The sequence below is a fragment of the Vulpes lagopus genome, chromosome X (genome assembly GCF_018345385.1).
Source record: "Vulpes lagopus strain Blue_001 chromosome X, ASM1834538v1, whole genome shotgun sequence".
Lineage (NCBI taxonomy): Eukaryota > Metazoa > Chordata > Mammalia > Carnivora > Canidae > Vulpes > Vulpes lagopus.
The window spans coordinates 27,840,344-27,860,740 of record NC_054848.1 but is presented as its reverse complement, the minus strand read 5'-3'; the positions used below and the strand labels follow the sequence as shown (position 1 = coordinate 27,860,740).

At 36.9% G+C, this 20,397-nt stretch overlaps 1 protein-coding gene across 8 annotated transcripts in view; it reads left to right on the top strand.

Annotated features, from left to right (window-relative positions):
* Positions 1-20,397, top strand: part of DMD (dystrophin) — a 2,057,113-nt gene that overhangs the window by 554,690 nt on the left and 1,482,026 nt on the right. For all 8 annotated transcript variants that reach the window (XM_041741334.1, XM_041741335.1, XM_041741332.1 and 5 more), the window contains 2 exons: positions 4,224-4,412; positions 5,124-5,305. In XM_041741334.1, coding sequence (XP_041597268.1) covers positions 4,224-4,412; positions 5,124-5,305 — 371 coding nt within the window. The remainder of the gene's footprint in view (positions 1-4,223; positions 4,413-5,123; positions 5,306-20,397) is intronic.

Below are 20,397 nucleotides of genomic sequence, written 5' to 3'. Positions count from 1 at the left end.
GCTGTCTTTTACATCCCCATGACTTATGCATTTTAGAACGGGGAGTTTGTACCTCTTAATCATCTTTACCTATTTCACCCATCCCCCCTGAACTCCCGTCTGACAACCACCAGTTTGTTTTCTGTATTTATGAGTCTGTTTCTGTTGTGTTTTTTAGATTCCTCATATAAGTGGAGTCATACGGTATTTGTCTTTCTCTGTCTGACTTATTTCATTTAGCATAGTACCCTCTAGGTCCATCCATGTTGTCCCAAGTGGCAAGATTTCCTTCTCTTTTATGCCTGAGTGATATTCCGTTGTGTATATATGTCACATCTTCTTTATCCACTTATCTAACCGTGAGAGTGTTTACTTTTCTAATCCAAATTATGCATTGGGAGAATGTAGTTTTGTGTTGCTTGAGTGATAGTGCTGTTTACAATTTATCATTTTGAAAAGATATTTTGAAATCAAGATCACTAATAATTTTTTGAACTTTTATGTAGGAGCTAGGTTGATGTCCAAGTTTCAGAAAGGTTTGATTTAATTGATGTTTACTCTTAGAAGTTTTTTGGATCGTTTTTTGCTACAATAATTTTCTGGCTTTTAGTCTGACCAGTGACTTAAGAAGGTAAGGTGGAGCAGATTGTGTTTTGTAATGGTTCTTATGCATATATCTTATATCTATATCTATATCTTTATCTATATATATAAATACAATAATAATTACAGTTATCTCATTCTTTATTGGGTTCTTACACAAGGTCGGGCATTCTGCTAAACACTTTATATACTATTCTTTAATTCTTATCACAGTCTTCTTAGGAGAGTAATATTGTTCCTGTTTTACAGAGGAGGAAACTAAGGCTAATGATAGGGCTAAGTAACCTTCCCAGGGTGACAAGACCTCAGGCCAGAGATAAGATTCAAAGGTTGACTGCCTCCAAAGCCCCCAGGTTTTACAATGGCATTGTACTGTACATGATAATAAAGCACCTATCTCCTCTCACCTGTAACCCAGAGGAGCCAAAATAGCCAGGATTGAATTGCACTTTTTTTTTTACCTAGGCCGGCTGTACAAGGTGCAGTACAACAAAAAATGAAATACAGAACACTTTTCTGAAAAAGCAGGAATGAAAGTGCTGTTAAAATTAAAATATAAAGCCATTTCCTTTATTCCACAGTCTCTCTTTCCTGACTTGCCCTTGTGTTTTTTATTTGCTGTTTAGCTTTATACTGAATAAAGAAAATTAAAATTTTAAAGTATTAGCATGAGTTTTACTGCTCATTGTTACATTGTGCAATTGCAGTTGTAAATGCAAATATAAGACCATGTAACTCATGCAGAATCACCAGCACTACACAATTTGTATTTCGTAGCTTGTACGTGCCTATGTATTTCATTCTTAATATGGAAACACTGCAAAAGCAACTTAGCTGTTTTTATTTTACTTCTTGATAGGTGCACATTCTACTAATACTGTCAACTTTCAGCATTCTGATGAGTAAGGAAGGATTAAAAGAACAAGGAACCAAAAAATAAAAAAAAGAACAAGGAACCATGGGTTGTTGCCCTTTCCCTTTCTTTCTGTGCCATCAATTTCAGCCTAAATGGCTAGTTAATACAGGAAAGAAGGATGAGTAAGAAAGGATATTGAAGGGCTCTTTAGTTCATGTTTTCATAGAATTGCCTTCTTTCTGCATTTGAAGCAAGTTCAGGTTCACCTAGAAAGCATGAGTTCCTGGGCTGTTAGTGCCCTCACTCATCCATAGACCTACTTACCCTGCGCTCGTGTTTAGTATTGCTAAATCCCCACATCTCCTGTGTCCACCAGCATTCTCTGCTCATGGAACATCAACAACACTGTATGTAAATGGGGGTGGACATACATATTGTACTTTATTTCCTCTGTACATGTGCATACTTTGTCACCTTCTCAGGCTTCACTTGTATTACCCATGTTCAGAGATAAAATTATTAAGGATATTAAGATGGTGAAGTCAAGAAGCAGATAAAACAAGCAAGATGTCCTTCTTGGACACCTTGCCTTGGGGCACTGTACAGCTACTCAGATTGCATAGCCATGAAGCTGGTCCTGTCTATATATATCTCCCAGGCTTCCTTTTTGGGACTTTTCTCCTTTTAATGCTTACTTTGATATTTATTATTCATAGCAACTAGGAGTGGAAAGAAGGGATACATCATTGAATTTGTTCAGACCCCTAAGACCTTCAGAAATTTGCCTTGACCTGGAGGTGGGCCCATGCAAATAGCTCTCTCAGGGTACTTATGCTCTGTGTGAAGTCCTAGAGTTGTGTGATTTTGACTTAGGATGACATGTTTCTGCCAGTTCTCTAGAAACAGATGCAGAGCACATCACTTGATGAAAATATCACACTACACACCTGCCCCTATGTCTTTTCATCTTAAAGGACTTACTGGTTGAAGAAATTTATAATAATAAAGTTTTAAAGTTGGAGCGTTTATCAGAAGAGCAGTTAGGTTTGTGCTGGCAGCTCAGTGGGGTAAGGCCCAGCATTGGGAGTGACTAGAAATTGAAGACAAACATGTCTGAAGAAAGCCATGGAAAGGATGAATCTTTTCCTTAGGCACGATCATGAAGTCTCCCATGTAGCTTCTGGGTGTTCTACACTGAATTTTGTTTCCTTTCCAGAACCCTGTTTGTTAGGGCGCAGGACTTGCTTGCTGTCTTTGGGGGTGTACAGAAAATTCTCCAAATATTTCTCTAATATCTTTGTTCCCCTTATCTATGTCAGCAGTTTGTCTGTGTCCCTTACTTCAGCAGGATTTTTGAAGCCTGGCCACCTACCACGAGTACACTCCACCCAAAGAAAAAATTCACGCAGATGTTCTTATTTGCTCAAATTCTAACCATTGACAATTGCCCTAATACTAAAGCAGCCGACACAGAGGTTCGCCCAAGAGTTCTATCCTGTCACCTGGTAGTACTGGTCCTATAGTTTGTGGATCCCTGCTAACATGGCAAGGTTTAGAAGTCAGTATTCTATCCTGGGAACTACACTGCCCTCTCCAGGCGATGATTCTAATGTCACCATCACTTGGAGCGAGGTGGGGAGAAGGTACGGACATGTATGATGCTCCAGCTACTCCGAAGAAATCTTTTCTCACTAGTTTTCTCCATTCAGTCTCCATGCTTTTCTTCTTCTCCACCTTGGAGCTAGGTAGAAGGTGGCGAGCCCAGAAACCCGGTCCCCTCTTAGCAGTGCCTTCATAGGCGGCCTGGACCTTCTTTTTAGAATCATGGCCAGTTTGTTCCTGTTGTTCTCAGCTCTGTGGTTACAGGAAATATTTAGAGTTTCAAGACAACTGTTGGGAGTCTTAACAGAATACTTAACAGCCTGCTAATTATTATTATTTTTAAAAAATATTTTATTTATTTATTCATGAGAGACACACAGAGAGAGGGGCAGAGACACAGGCAGAGGGAGAAGCAGGCTCCATGCAGAGAGCCAGACATGGGACTCGATCCTGCGTCTCTAGGACCACACCCTGGGCTGAAGGCGGCGCCAAACCACTAAGCCACCTGGGCTGCCCACATCCTGCTAATTAAATGTGGAAGCAAAGACTTCATATTTTACTTCTCCTAAGATAATGTCTTGCTACTGAAACCATGGCCTTCTGGAGATAAAAGCTTGATTTATAGAAGTGATCAATTTTACTGTTAGAAATTTCACACGTGTGAATGAGGTGTTTCTCTGTACATTTTACTTTCTCTTCCCACTTATTTTCATACTGATAGCTTTGCTGCCATTTACATTTTCAGATATTTTATTCCCAACTCTTGGGAAGAGATGTTTCCATGAATGCCATTGCAAAAGTATGTAAATATAATGTCAATAATGTATATATGTAAAGGATTGAAGACATAAAATGAAAACAGTTACCTGTGGATGGACATTAGTAGGATTTAAAATCCAACACGAAGAGATGGTGTATTAATTCACTCCTTATGGTAATCCAGGAAAGCTTTAATAGATTATTAATTTGACATGGATTTCAACTACCTTGTGAGAATTTGTGTGTATATTTGTATGATGTTAAAATGCAGACCTGCTCTTGTATATGTCTGCTGTCCTCATCTCTGATAATGTAAGTGGACATTTTTAGCATTTTAAATATTTCATTCCATTTATCGTGTAATGTACTGGAACCATCTGCAGAGATACTAATTATATAACACCCAATTTATTTTATTGTTTAGCGTTTGGAAACTCCTGAAGACAAGTCATTTGGCCGGTCATTGACAGAGACCGAAGTAAACCTGGACAGTTATCAAACAGCTTTGGAAGAAGTACTCTCGTGGCTTCTTTCAGCCGAGGACGCACTGCAAGCCCAAGGAGAGATTTCTAATGATGTCGAAGAAGTGAAAGAACAATTTCATACTCATGAGGTACAGTGAAACATGGACTTCTGAAACAATGCCCATGACTTGTCATAATGGCCAAGTCTCTCCTGTTATCTCAGTGACTCTATACGATCCTTGTATTTGGAGAATTTAGTTTTTATTTTGAGATGGAAATGAATAACTTTATGAGCACAGCATTCTATCAGCCGGCATTTAAAGTTCTGCCTTGAAGGGCGATGCTTGAAGTTGCTGAGATCTGATTTTGCCAGTGACTCGTGGCAGGGATACAAGCTCAGCTCCCTTCCCCTGGGTGGAGGCAGGGCTGCAGTATAACTCACACTCCAGAGTGCCATGTCCTATCAGGCAGCTCTACCCACAGGGGGAGACTTTTCCTGAAACAATGCACTTGCTTTCTGCCCCTTTCCTGTCCTGTTTTCTACTACTTTGTCTCCTTGGCAGATCTCCCTGGGAGCTCCCCCCCACCCCACCCCAGGGAGCTTTTAAGTCATAAATTCCTGCACACAAATCCCTATCTCAGGCTCTGCTTCTGCAGCAGGTGACCTAAGCTAATAATTGCCCTTAATTCATATTAAAAACAATATTGGGTTTTCTTAAATGAAAAATGAAATCCTTTCACTGGGCATTTAATTTAAAAGGCCTACAAATTTAAGAATTGCAAAAAATAAAATAAAATTAGAAATCTGTAGGGATTGATCTAAAGTTATCAACTTTTGTTTTACCTTCTTTTCCTCTCAGGGATATATGATGGACTTGACATCCCATCAGGGACGGGTCGGTAATGTTCTCCAACTGGGAAGTCAACTGATTGGAACAGGGAAATTATCAGAAGATGAAGAAACCGAAGTACAGGAACAAATGAATCTCCTCAATTCAAGATGGGAATGCCTCAGGGTAGCTAGCATGGAAAAACAAAGCAAGTAAGTCTTTGTTTTTAATTCCTAAAAATAGGGAGTTTTGGAATCCTACTATTATTTAGGTGCAGTTTCTTGTTTAAGTTGAGATCCTCAGTTTGTTCCTAAAGCATGTAGCTCAGTTTTAGGGGATGTTTTGGTTGGATTTTGATGTCTGTTAGATTTCATGTTTAACAATTGTAATTAATGTGGAGCTGTTGGGTAGAAGGACCGTTATCTGCAGAACTCTGCTTTAAAAGTTGCCAAAAATGGGTGTCATGGTTAACATTTTCTCAGTTTTCTCCAAAAATTAAAATGTGAATATGAAAGGCACAAAAGTAGAAAAAGGAAGCCATGCACATAAAATCACCTATTAGGTACAGTTGACAGGAAATTTCTCTTCTGAAGGAAAAGCTCTCAAAATATTAAATAGTTTCTCATGTGTTTATGGAAATCCTCTTGAAAAAAATGTTTCTCATTTGTGTTTGGAAATCCTTATGTGAGCACCACATGGTTGTGAATTATTTTAAGAATATATATTGACTTTATCCAAAAAGAATTTTTGAGACATTTCTGAAAATGGCATATTTCTTCTAAAGGTAACAAGTAGATCTCATCATTCTGGAAGTGTTGCTTTGATTTATATTGTTAGGTATGTGTATTCATGTAGAGCCTATTGAGACAAGATAGATTTATTTTTAAATGAGAAGAAATGAAGTGCCAACTGTGGATTTGAATACATTAAGCTAAAGAAATTGTCCAAGTGCCTTAAGTTTACTTAGCTATTATTTATGAAGATTAAAAGCTTTAAAATAGGACCAAAGAAACTCATTAGATATGCTGGGAAGATTGCAATTTCAGTACTAAATTATAGTATGACAATAGGGAGGGGGAGAAACACATTTTTAAACTCATGTCTTTTGAAAGAATAAATAAAGCATAGATAGGATAGAATTTTCACAAATATTGGTATTCCAAACTGGGAGATGCTAGTCTATGCATCCTGACATTTTCCCCCGTTGTGATCATTTTGATTATGGCAGCGAACTCTGGAAGTAAGAGTTACACCAGCTGTATTATAATGCTTGAGTCTGCTCCATACACATGCCCAAGGGTCAACTAATTTATCTCACCCATTTATCATCATAAATTATAAAATGTAGAGCCTCCTACTTGTGGCCATATACCCCAACCTTCTTCAGGTTACAACTTCTTTTTTTTTTTTACTGATCTGTGCAACTTAAACAAAGCAAATTACCTCCATTGTTCCTCAGTCCTTTTTTTTTTTTTTTAAATACGACTGAAAATATGACACCAAGTGTTCATGCTAGTCAATTAATTAATTGCAGTTTGAGACCGAGTTGCAAGAGAAGGTGAATTCAACCTAAAATTAAAATCCCAAATTTTTAATTTTTAAAAAAGTTTAATTAAAAAACATTTAAAAAAATAAGAAATAAATAAAAAACATCTTAAAGGGATATCTACCATTAGATTTTTAGATGACAGTATAGATAGATACACATACATGTATGATAGTGCACACATCCATATTTATACACATACATATACACACACACATACCTACATATGTGTGTAGGTATGTGTGTAATTTCCTCACCCCCTTCCCACTGGAGGATGGAAAAGCTAAAATGGCAACATCAGTCCTTAGCTAAGATTGACATCAAAAACCAGTTTACCTTGAGGAAAGATTTGGGCACTTTGGTTTTAAACACTTTGGTGGGATCCCTGGGTGGCGCAGCGGTTTGGCGCCTGCCTTTGGCCCAGGGCGCCATCCTGGAGACCCGGGATCGAATCCCACGTCGGGCTCCTGGTGCATGGAGCCTGCTTCTCCCTCTGCCTGTGTCTCTGCCTCTCTCTCTCTCTCTGTGACTATCATAAATAAATTTTAAAAAAAAATTAAAAAAAAATTTAAACACTTTGGTTTGTGTTTAAGCTTCTGGAATGATTGTTAGTAAGGCAAGGGGATCCTCTTAGCATAGTTTTTGCTAACACATAGAGTTTTGAAAATGAGACACCAATAGGGAACCACCTGTAGCACACAGTCTTTACTGGACAATTTGTTGAAATATTTATACACAAAGTATTATTTTGCAAAGCAAAATCAGAAATATTTTGTGTGTTTGTAAAAGTAAGTCTTCCATACCACTTTCACTAACTTTGTGTGTTCATGCATAAAACCTATTAAATTCTAAATGAGATAAGCCATTATGCAAACTATGCTGGACCTGACTTCAATAGATTTTTTTTGAGAAACCAAAAAGCTAATTATGACAATAGAATATTGTCAATATTTAAAAAAATAATTCTAGGCTTTATTTCATGCTTTTATAAATTGCTACCTGCTCACTTTCTATTATCATGACCATATTGATGACGCGCTTCATATGGAACATCACCTATTGTTTCCAAACCTATGGTTACCATGGAGTAGGAAGGCATGGTAAGTTGTTAGTAAAGATAAATGAATCAGTCTACATTTCTCATCTCTCTCCTTTGTAAAGACAGAGTGTGGATAGACCTTATCACAAACCATGATGCCTGCCTAAACATAACTTTAGTGATGAGAGGAATGGTGATAAAGATTTGTCTAGACATAAGAGATATAACCGAAGCCATGCTAGAATTCTCAAGTTGTGATCTTATAACAAATGTAAAAAAACTAGTTGGGAATAGAAATAAGCTTATAACTAAGATCTGCAAATATTTACACTTGACAGTTATATATATTATCTACCAACATATCTAACAGCAACAATAAAATTATATTTGATGCATATTCATTGAATATATTATATATTATATATATAATTTTATGTATATTATATATATATAATATATATAAAATTCTACAAACACACGCAAGTCTTAACAAATATTAATGGAGTGCCTCAAGATACCAGATACATTTCCAGGCACTGAGGATATAATATTTGGTCATGAGAGATGAAGTCAAAGATCTCTTGAAGCTCTAGAGAGGCTGTTAAACACACACACACACACACACACACACACACACACACGAGAGAAAGGAGGGAGAGGCATCGCTCTGTTATAGTACCTTTTAATCTTTTCAGAAAACTTATTTGTATATGATACTTAGCCTTTGTGATCCAAGAGTGTTATTTCCAGGGTATTACCATTTAATTTGAATTTGAATGACAACAGATGAGGAGAGTAATATTTCAGGCAGAGCACACAGCCTAAGGCCCTAAAATAGGAACAACTGGCTTATTAGAGGGAGCAGAAGGTTAAGGTGAGTGGAGAATTGCAGGAGGGCAAGTTAGATGGCCAAGGTATGAGACAGGGCAAAAAGAGAGGCAAGAGTCTCCTCTTGTATGGTGGTGTCAGTCAGGGTAAGAGATAAGGGCTTCGAGTCCTAGCATAAGTGCAAGAAAAAGCCACCAGAATATTTTTAAATTAAATTTACTTTATTCATTTTAGTTTTTTAAAGATTTTATTTATTTATTTGAGAGAGAGTGCATGAGAGAGACAGCAGGAGCAGGGGCAGAAGGAGAGGGGGAAGTAGGCTCTCTGCCAAGCAGGGAGCTCGATATAGGACTCAATCTCAGGACCCTGAGATCATGATACGAGCTGAAGGCAAACGTTTAACCAACTGAACCACCCAGGTGCCCCCAGAATGGTTTTTTAAAAAGATTTATTTATTTATTTGAGAGAGAGCTAGAAAGAGCACAAGTGGGAGTGGGAGACAGAGAGGGAGAAAGAATCTCAAGCATATTCTGTACTGAGTGCAGAGCCTGACATGGGGCTCGATCCCATGACCATGAGATCACGACCTGAACCAAAACCTAGAGTTGAACACTTAACCGACTGTGCCACCCAGGCGCCCCACCACCAGAATGTTTTAAGTAGGGGGGAGACAGGTAAAAGAAATACCAGTAATGCCACTGGAGGAATAGAGGACAGTAATAAGGTCAGTGCAGTAACCCAGGTAGGAGATGCCATGTCTTTAATACCTGAGTATAGTCTGCTATCTTAGCCCAACAGTTAATTTATAAATTATTTGTGCTCTATTTATTTTAGTTCTCTTTTTGCCTTTTCACAGTCAGGATCCTTTTTGCTTTGGAAATAGAAATCCTTGCCTCATACACATAGATGTTGGCCATGTGCACAGGTTGTGCACAGGTTGCATCTGGGAAATACTATTCATCCCATAAACCATTAATAATTATCAAACAAAACAAGGATTTTTTTTTAAATAGAGGTAACAAGATGCTCTTATTTCTACCTTTCCCCACATCTACTCTGATTTGCCTGAGGGATAAGGTTTACTTTCTTAAATACCTATTTATGTGAACTAGGGTAGCATACTTCCCTTTGTGATTCCTAGTTATTGATTGTTAAAACAGCAGCAGCTCTACTGTGTACCTGGCACACCTCAAAAAATATATTGGCTGAGATAGGGTATGAAAAAGTAGATTGTGAATACAAAATAATTATAAAATGAAAAGAATGATCACCATTGTAAATAAGATGACTAGCCATGCGCTAACTATTTTAGCTATACCACTGTGGTTACTACTTTGCCTCATACATATTTTTCTCCATCTTATTATAATTGCCTTATTCATTGTTTCCCCAAAGGATATGATTATGGGTGTTTTCTCCAGGAAGAAGGAAACGTGTTCAGGGTGATTGAAATTACATTTAAGGTTGAAATTTTATAATCAAAACACTTAGAAATGTTTCATAAGGAGCATGTCAGTATGAATAGATAAGGGGGATGTGGTGTATATATATGTATGTGTATATATACACAATGGAGTATTATTCAGCCAGCAAGAGAATGAAATCTTGCCATTTAAATTATATGGATGGAGCTAAAATGTATTGGTAAGTGAAATATGTCACTCAGAGAAAGACGAATATTATATGATCTCACTCATGTGGAATTTAAGAAAGAAAACATGAACATAAGAGAAGGGGGTGAGAGAAGAAAATAAACCATAAGAGACTCTTTTTTTTTGTATTTTTTATTGGAGTTCGATTTGCCAGCATATAGCATATCACCCAGTGCTCATCCCGCCAAGTGCCCCCCTCAGTGCCCGTCACCCAGGCCCCCTAACCCCGTGCCCACCTCCCCTTCCACTACCCCTTGTTTGTTTCCCAGAGTGAGGAGTCTCTCATGTTCTGTTACCCTCACTGATATTTTCACTCATTTTCTCTCCTTTCCCCTTTATTCCCTTTCATTATTTTTTATATTCCCCAAATGAATGAGACCCTATAATGTTTGTCCTTCTCCGATTGACTTATTTCACTCAGCATAATACCCTCCAGTTCCATCCACATCGAAGCAAATGGTGGGTATTTGTCGTTTCTAATGGCTGAGGAATATTCCATTGTATACATAGACCACAGCTTCTTTATCCATTCATCTTTCGATGGACACCGAGGCTCCTTCCACAGTTTGGCTATTGTGGACATTGCTGCTATAAACATCGGGGTGCAGGTGTCCCAGCGTTTCATTGCATCTGCATCTTTGGGGTAAATTCCCAGCAGTGCAATTGCTGGGTCATAGGGCAGGTCTATTTTTAACTCTTAGAGGAACCTCCACACAGTTTTCCAGAGTGGCTGCACCAGTTCACATTCCCACCAACAGTGCAAGAGGGTTCCCCTTTCTCCACATCCTCTCCAACATTTGTTGTTTCCTGCCTTGTCAATTTTCCCCATTCTCCCTGGTGTGAGGTGGTATCTGATTGTGGTTTTGATTTGTATTTCCCTGAGGGCAAGGGATGCAGAGCATTTTCTCATGTGCTTGTTGGCCAGGTGTATGTCTTCCTCTGTGAAATTTCTGTTCATGTCTTTTGCCTATTTCATGATTGGATTGTTTGTTTCTTTGCTGTTGAGTTTAATAAGCTCTTTATAGATCTTGGATGCTAGCCCTTATCCAATAATGCCATTTGTAAATATCTTCTCCCATTCTGTAGGTTGTCTTTTACTTTTGTTGACTGTTTCTTTTGTTGTGCAGAAGCTTTTTATCTTGATTAAGTCCCAAAAGTTTATTTTTGCTTTTGTTTCCCTTGCCTTCATGGATGTATCTTGTAGGAAGTTGCTGTGGCCAAGTTAAAAAATGGTGTTGCCTGTGTTCTCCTCTAGGATTTTGATGGATTCTTGTCTTACATTTAGATCTTTCATCCATTTTGAGTTTATCTCTGTGTATGGTATAAGAGAATGGTCTAGTTTCATTCTTCTGCATGTGGATGTCCAATTTTCCCAGCACCATTTATTGAAGCGACTGTCTTTTTTTCCAGTGAATAGTCTTTCCTGCTTTGTCAAATATTAGTTGACCATAGAGTTGAGGGTCCACTTCTGGACTCTCTATTCTGTTCCATTGATCTATGTGTCTGTTTTTGTGCCGGTATCACACTGTCGTGATGATTACAGCTTTGTAGTACAACCTGAAATCTGGCATTGTGATACCCCCAGCTCTGATTTTCTTTTTTAATATTCCCCTGGCTATTCAGGGTCTTTTCTGATTCCACACAAATCTTAAGATGATTTGTTCCAACTCTCTGAAAAAAGTCCATGGTATTTTGATAGGGATTACATTAAATGTGTAAATTGCCCTGTGTAGCATTGACATTTTCACAATGTTAATCTTCCAATCCATGAGCATGGAATATTTTTCCATCTCTTTGTGTCTTCCTCAATTTCTTTCAGAAGTGTTCTGTAGTTTTTAGGGTATAGATCCTTTATCTCTTTGGTTAGGTTTATTCCTAGGTATCTTATGCTTTTGGGTGCAATTGTAAATGGGATTGAGTCCTTAATTTCTCTTTCTTCAGTCTCATTGTTAGTGTATAGAAATGCCACTGATTTCTGGGCATTGATTTTGTATCCTGCCACATTGCCGAATTGCTGTAGGAGTTCCAGCAATCTTGGGGTGGAGTCTTTGGGGTTTTCTATGTAGAGTATTATGTCATCTGCAAAGAGGGAGAGTTTGACTTCTTCTTTGCCAATGTGAATGCCTTTAATGTCTTTTTGTTGCCTGATTGCTGAGGCTAGGACTTTTAGTACTATGCCGAATAGCAGTGGTGCGAGTGGACATCCCTGTTGTGTTCCTGATCTTAGAGGAAAGGCTCTCAGTGTTTCCCCATTGAGGATGATATTTGCTGTGGGCTTTTTGTAGATGGCTTTTAAGATGCTGAGGAATGTTCCCTCTATCCCTACACTCTGAAGAGTTTTGATCAGGAATGGATGCTGTATTTTGTCAAATGCTTTCTCTGCATCTATTGAGAGGATCATATGGTTCTTGTTTTTTCTCTTGTTGATATGATCTATCACATTGATTGTTTTATGAATGTTGAACCAGCCTTGCATCCCGGGGTTAAATCTCACTTGGTCATGGTGAATAATCTTCTTAATGTCCTGTTGGATCCTACTGGCTAGTATGTTGTTGAGAATTTTTGCATCCATGTTCATCAGGGGATATTGGTCTGTAATTCTCCTTTTTGGTGGGGTCTTTGGTTTCAGAATTAAGATGATGCTGGCCTCATAAAACAAGTTTGGAAGTATTCCATCCCTTTCTGTCCTTCAAAACAGCTTTAGTAGAATATGTATTGTTTCTTCTTTAAACGTTTGATAGAATTCCCCTGGGAAGCCACCTGGCCCTGGACTTTTGTGTCTTGGAGGTTTTTGATGACTGCTTCAATAACCTCCCTGGTTATTGGCCTGTTCAGGTTTTCTACTCCTTCCTTTTCCAGTTTTGGTAATTTGTGGTTTTCTAGAAATGCATCCATTTCTTCCAGATTGCCTAATTTATTGACTTATAGCTGCTCATGATATGTTTTTAAAATCATTTGTATTTCCTTGGTATTGGTTGTGATCTCTCCTTTTTCATTCATGATTTTATTCATTTGAGTCTTTTTTCTTTTTAGTAAGGCTGACTAATGGTTTATCTTATTAATTCTTTCAAAGAACCAACTCCTGGTTTTGTTGATCTTTCTACAGTTCTTCTGTTCTCTATTTCATTGAGTTCTGCTCGAATCTTTATTAACTCTCTTCTGCTTGATGTAGGTTTGATTTGCTGTTCTTTCTCCAGTTCCTTTAAGTGTGAGGTTAGCTTGTGTATTGGAGTTTTTTCCAATTTTTTGAGGGATGCTTGTATTGTGATGCATTTCCCTCTCAGTACTGCTTTTGCTGTATCCCCAAAATTTTGAACGGTTGTATCTTCATTTTCATTAGTTTCCATGAATCTTTTAAATTCACCACAAGAGACTCTTTTTTTTTTTAAGAGACTCTTAACAATAGAGAACAAACTGAGGGTTTCTGGAAGGAGGTGGGTAGGGGATGGGCTCCATTGTGACGAATATTAAAGAGGGTACATGTTGTGATGAGCACTGAGTATTATATGCAAGTGATGAATCACTAAATTCTACCTCAGAAACTAATATTGTTGTACACTAGCTAAAATTTAAAAACACGAAATATCAGTAAAAAATTAAACGCCCAAATGGGCTCCCCCCTTTCTTCCTCTTTTTACTCCATTTCCATTTGATTCTTATTTCTTTCCACTACAATTCTGATACCTTCATAGATGTGAATTGATGATTAAGCTAATATGGTAAAGAAGTTTGTTAAGATACCTCTGGTCCCACACTACTGCGACACCAACTTGCTGCTATTGGTCCATTAAAAATCTTTTACGTTGTTTATGAAAGTGGAAAGAAAAAACAAAGTACCACTGATTGCATGGTTAAAATAATATAATGAAAACAGACCAAGGTCTGTTGATATGCTCAAGTTGGCAAACTTAAAAGGACTAGGTGAAATGATTTTTGTTTTGATTCCTTTTATGCTGCAGAATACCCTTTGGGTGGAGGGAGGTGAGGGAGAGAGAAGAAAAAGACAAACCTTCCTACTGTGGAAGTGCAAGAAGACAATTGGCACAGGGACAGCAAAAAATCTTCTTCTCTATGAATAAACTAATTAATTTGATTGAAAAATGCAACCTGCAGAGAGAAAAAGAGATTTACTGACATTTCTACAAGGACTCATAAGATAAGCACAGCAAGTTCCATCAACTTCTCTGATAATTGTAGTTAGGACATGCAGGGGGAACCTGAAGTCTTTGTTATGGTGGGGGAAGAAAATGAAAGCAAGTCCATAAGGAGGCCACAGGAAGTTATGTTCTCATTTCCATCAGCAGGAGAGATACGAATAGTATCTGAGTGAAAATACCAGCTATAACATGGTAAATAATTGTGAATCACCATCCATGCTTTGATTGGAGAGAGAAATATGTCTAGAAAGTCTGGTTCTTTTTTTTCACCACATGTCTGTTCCAGTCTTGATATGAGATAACATATGTGAGTGAATAGAACAAAGGAGATGCTGAACAAATAGTGGGGTTTCTCCCAAGTGAAGTGGCTAAGATATTGCATAGATGAATATATAAATGAATGGATGAACAAATGAATTAATTTCTTCATATAGTTCCAGTCCAACACATGAATTTGTTGCAATGAACATTTTAACAGTGTGTAATCTCAAACTCTTACGTGTGATTTTTTATCACCATTTTGTTAATTCATTTTTAAATTATTCTAGTATTGAAACGAGAATTTCTTAGAGATCAAGATGGTTCAAGAACCAACAGTAACAACATTACCTGAGAACTTATTAAAAATACAGAATCTCAGTCTTCCCTCTGATCTACAGAATCAGAATCTGCAATTTAACAAGATCCCAAAGGATTCCTAAGCCTATTAAAGTTTGAGAAGCACTGATCTACTTGAAACAATTATGAAATAGTTTAAATCCATATTCCTTTTTGTAGAAGACAATGTGAAAGTACTGACAATTAATTACTGGCCTAATAAGCAGCAGTAATTAACATACAGTAATTTGGTCAGGTTCAAATGTATATGACTGGCCATCACAATTCTTTCTGTAAATAATGTGCAGTTAAGATGTGGACAGTCCTTGTTCAAATAACAAAAAGTATACAACTTTTACAATTTAAATTATAAATCGGAAAGCCCAATCTCTGGAATTGATCGAAGTGAAGAGTAGAGAGTAGGATTTTTTTTAAACAATGCTTTTTCACAAAGATAAACAATGATAATTAAGAATTAAGTTTAATCATTCATTCATCCGTCTCACTAACAATTCTCATCTACTATATCCCCAGAACTGTTTTAGGTACTGGGTAAATATCAGAGAACAAAGCTAACTCCCTCCCTTATTAAGCTTGCATTCTTAGTGGAAGAAGACAGTTACAATATGTATAACATACCAGATGGTGATAAATGATAAAAAGGGAAAAGAATCAGTGGATAGATTTAGAGAAGGAAACACTGTGTGTTGTTATATATTAGGTAGTCAGTTAGGGAAGGCCTCTCTGAGGAGGTAATATTTAAGGAGAGCCCTAAATGAAGAAAGGGAAGAAGCCATGCAGACAGCTGGGGCAAAAGCAAACAAATGGAAAGGTCCAGAGGCAGGAGTACTCTGGCCATGTTTGAGGAACAGTGTGCTAGAGCTGACAAAAAGTAGAATGATGTCATTGTGATTTCTGACTAGAAAATGGTTCAAATTAAATTAATAGACTATCTCAACAAGAACAGATGTTATGGAAATTGGCATTTTTATAATCTTAATCTGATATTTCTGATTGGGAAACTGTTCATGTTTTTGTATTATGTCTTATGTTTGATTGATAACTAAATGATACCACTTATTCATTCAAGAAATATTTATCATGTGTCTAGTATATGCCAGGCTCTATGCCAGATGTTATATAGTGACATAATTTTTTGAATTTGAGAGTAGGCTTCTTGTGCCATATAAATAAATGTGGTCTCTGAGTGTCAACATTCCCCATTCTTACTAGGGATAATTTAAACAATCTTCCAATCATTTTGTTTAATAGTAGTTCTTGGTTTGTGATGACATCTGCGTTTCTTCATCCACTTTGTGAGTATTTAATCAGGAATATTGAATTGAAGGTTGCCGTAATGTATTTGCCACAAGAATCTTTTGCATCCAGCCATGCAGCTTCTTTATTATGTTATTGTGACTCTTTTGAATTTATGCTTTCAAAATGCAAATGAATTTGTTTGCATTTTGAACTTTAATCTTGCTCTGGATAGTTGAAGAATATCGATAATTAAACTGTTGTTGAGTTCTATGGATGGAGGAATAAAATAGATCAGGATTTTGAGAACAATGGTGTGTTTTTGTTTCACAGAATCCTTTTTAAACGCAACACTATATCTCACATTCCATTCAGTGAACAAATATTAATACACATTTAATTTTGAGGGAGGGTTGAAATTTTTTTTATTCCTAGTTGTTGGAAGGGGAACTTTGCAGATGAATTCTTTCAGAAATATTTATTGTGAGGTTGTAGACTAAAAACTGTGGCCTCCAAGATCAGGTTGCAGGGTGTGATATAATAATAATTTTCAGAATTAGTGGGAACTTTTGAAAAATGTACATGTCCTGTTTTCCTTGCTTTCTCTTTTGTCCCAAGACAGATGTCAGCCTACCAATTGGGAGTGATGGTGCTATGGAGAAGAGGATGGACATATTCGTTTTAGGGGGAAAAAGCCTCTTTATATGATTCAGTTAGACCTTTGCCTCATTTCATTCTGTAGTGGAAACTATACTCATAGTAGTATACTGGTAGTAGACTACTGTCACTGTCAGGCTTTGTAGCTGGATTTTTTAAGGTATGATTGGGACTTGGAGGAAAGAATGTATTTACTGAAGCAAAGAGGTGCAGGGAGGCAAGGAGAGATGAACCATGTACACAGATGTAGATGGTTATACTTTCATAAATTTAGAATGGAAATTGCAGACTGGTGGTAGATGTAGGGGTAGTAAAAGTGGTAGGATAGAGGTAACAGTGATGGTGAAAGTCTTACATGTTTGGGGTCATTGTTTTTATTGGATTCTTGGTTTTAAACCTTATTATTCCCAAGGCAATTCCTTGAGCTTTGATAAATGTCCCAAACCTTGGGAGTTGAAAACTTCTAATATGATGCTTCATATGGCCCATTCATTACTGCCATACAACAAAAGCCTTTACATATGTTTGTATATGCATTACTGAAACTTTGCTTTAAAAAATCAATATTGCTTTACAATTTTAAAACAATATGGGGTTTCTTTTACTTTGCCTAGAATATATCATATTTTCTGATTCCTACGTTTAGTGAAATGTTATAAATATTTAAGTATCTGGTCGTTTATTTTACCTTGTCACCATATGTTTGAGGGAAACTGGGCCTTGGTATATTGTGGTTTCTATCATTAATGTAAATCTTATGTTAAGAGCATTTGTCTCAATAGTTAGAACTGTACTCTTCATTTTTGTGAGAAGAGCAAAATTATCCATTAATGACAATCTGTATAAGATCCCACTAAATTACCTTCTTTTCTTGTGTTTTTATATTGTGATAATCACTGATATAAATGAAATGAGGACTAGATATAAAAATCATCTCTAAAAAAACTCACATTAGTACAGGCAGTATAGCATAATGGTGAAATAGGCCCCAGAGCCAAACCTGATTCCCGCTTTCCTACCTTCCCTTGCTTGCCCTTTGACCCAGGTAAACTTTTGTTTCCTCGTCTGTAAATTGAGGCTAAGATCAGTTCCTGCATCATTAAAATTAATTATAGTAATGCCTCTATTGTCTGACACATGATAAATATAATTTGTTATTCATACATAAAATTATATTTAAATGTCCCACATTCCACAAGGTTAAAACTACTATTTTAGTAGATAATCTACTACTTATATAGTATAATTCATTTTTAAATAATTCAGTAAAGACATTTTTATATGTCCTAAGCCTGTCTCCCTGTCATCTCCTTGCCTCTGGTTCATGTTAATCCTGATACAGTCATGCTGCCTGGGCTCAGCTACCCAAAAGTTTGCCACATGTGAAAACTCAAGGGCTGAAGTAAAAAATTTATGCCTGAGTCCCAAAAACCAACACAGTCATTTTCAACCCTGGATGTTCACTGGAATAATGTATCTGGATATAAATTCCACTAATTTACCTTTTGGTGATAGTTTCAATAAAAACCTGATGTGTAAAAGTCACCTTCATTGATCCCTTGCATAATAGAGTAAATGAAACAAAAAAGCCATGCAAGGGGGTTAAAATAACTACATATTTAAGTATTTTTCAGCATTTCCAGAGCACTGAGTTATACATAAACAATTCTTGAGCTAAAATCAAAACTGTATAATCTAGTCTGTAAGGCCATTTTGCTGGAGATTTTCAAGCCAACAGTTTGAATAAGTAAATAAATTAATTTTGGTTTTTTTTTAGTGTGATTTTAGTTACTAAATGGCATGCATTTGAGAGTAAAAGGTGCATTAAAATTTCAGTTTCTCTAATTCATACCAATAGCCCTCCCTTAAATCACATATGTAGGTTTTATTGATAGCTGAAATCATATGATTGTATTTTACATGCATAACATGCTACTTGAACATCACTGGGGATTTTTTTTGTAATCTATAAATTCACATTAATATTTTACCTCCTGGGGATCCCTGGGTGGCGCAGCGGTTTGGCGCCTGCCTTTGGCCCAGGGCGCGATCCTGGAGACCCGGGATCGAATCCCACGTCGGGCTCCCGGTGCATGGAGCCTGCTTCTCCCTCTGCCTGTGTCTCTGCCTCTCTCTCTCTCTCTGTGACTATCATAAATAAATAAAAATTAAAAAAAAATATTTTACCTCCTTTCATTAGTTACATTTCTTATTTGAGAATTGTATATAAGCAAGTAATTATGAAGTCTAAGAAATGGGGCCTGAGAACCTATCATAGTAATTTTTAATTCTAAGTCCCTATGATCTATGAAGTCTATACTTTTACATATTTATTAGTATAGCACCTTGCATAGGATTATGTTTTATAAGTATTCTTATACATTTTATAATGTATTTCCATAAAACCCAAGAAACACTATTTGGACTATCAAACATGGGCTGAAATTAATGAAAACATTTATAATTTTGTCATTTATAAATTTGTGTAGAAAACCAAAATTTCAGAAAATGGCATTCAGAATTATTGCTAAATTCCTTAACTCAGGATATCATTCCTTATAAATATTATGTGAGGGATGCCTGGGTGGCTCAGTGGTTGAGCATCTGCCTTTGGCTCAGGTCATGATCCTGGGGTCCTTGGATCAAGTCCTGCATCAGGCTCCCCACAGGGGGAGCCTGCTTCTCCCTCTGCCTGTGTCTCTGCCTCTCTGTTTCTGTGTCTCTTGTGAATAAATAAATAAATAAAATCTTTAAAAATTGCATGAAATAATAAAATATTATGGATAAAGATGGCCAAGTAAGGAATCCTTGTTGTTGTTAATCCAGTTATCTGTTGATTTAGACCTGTGCTGTCCAATATGGCAGCCACTGGCTGCATGTAGTTATTTAGTTGTAAATGTAAATTATTGTAATTAGATATGGGTAAAAATTCAGTTTCTTATTTATACTAGCCATATTTCAAGTGCACAACAGCCACACATGGCTAGTGGCTATTGTATTGGATAATACACATATACAATATTTACATCATTGTAATGATCTGTTGAGCAGTACTGGTTAGGAGATAAATGCCTTTCTATAGTCCACCAGAATCTCTGTAAAGCAGACTGTGCTTGCAGTGTTTTCTTCATGTTCGTAGAGAGATGTTCCCATAGCAGGGTGTGAGGTGAGAGAGATCATCAATAAAATTATTTGGAAAATGATATTCCTTAAGATGCTTTTTTTACTGCAGCTAAAATACCAAATACAAGTGGCTTATACCATCGCTTCTCAAAGTATGATCCATGGATGAGCAGCATTGGCATGCCCTGGGCATTTGTTAGAAATGAAGAATCTCCGGCAGGCCCCTCCCCAGACTTAGAAAGTAGGACATATCCCCCACGAGATTTGTATGCATATTAAAGTTTGGGAAGCACTGGTTAAAACCATAAGGATGTCATTATCTTAGATTACAATAAAGCCACAGGTGAGATAGCTCTAGGTTAAGTGTGTGACTCCACTGCGCCATGAAAATCCCAGGATCTTTCTTTTTTTTATTGGAATATAATTGACATACAGTGTTATATTAGTT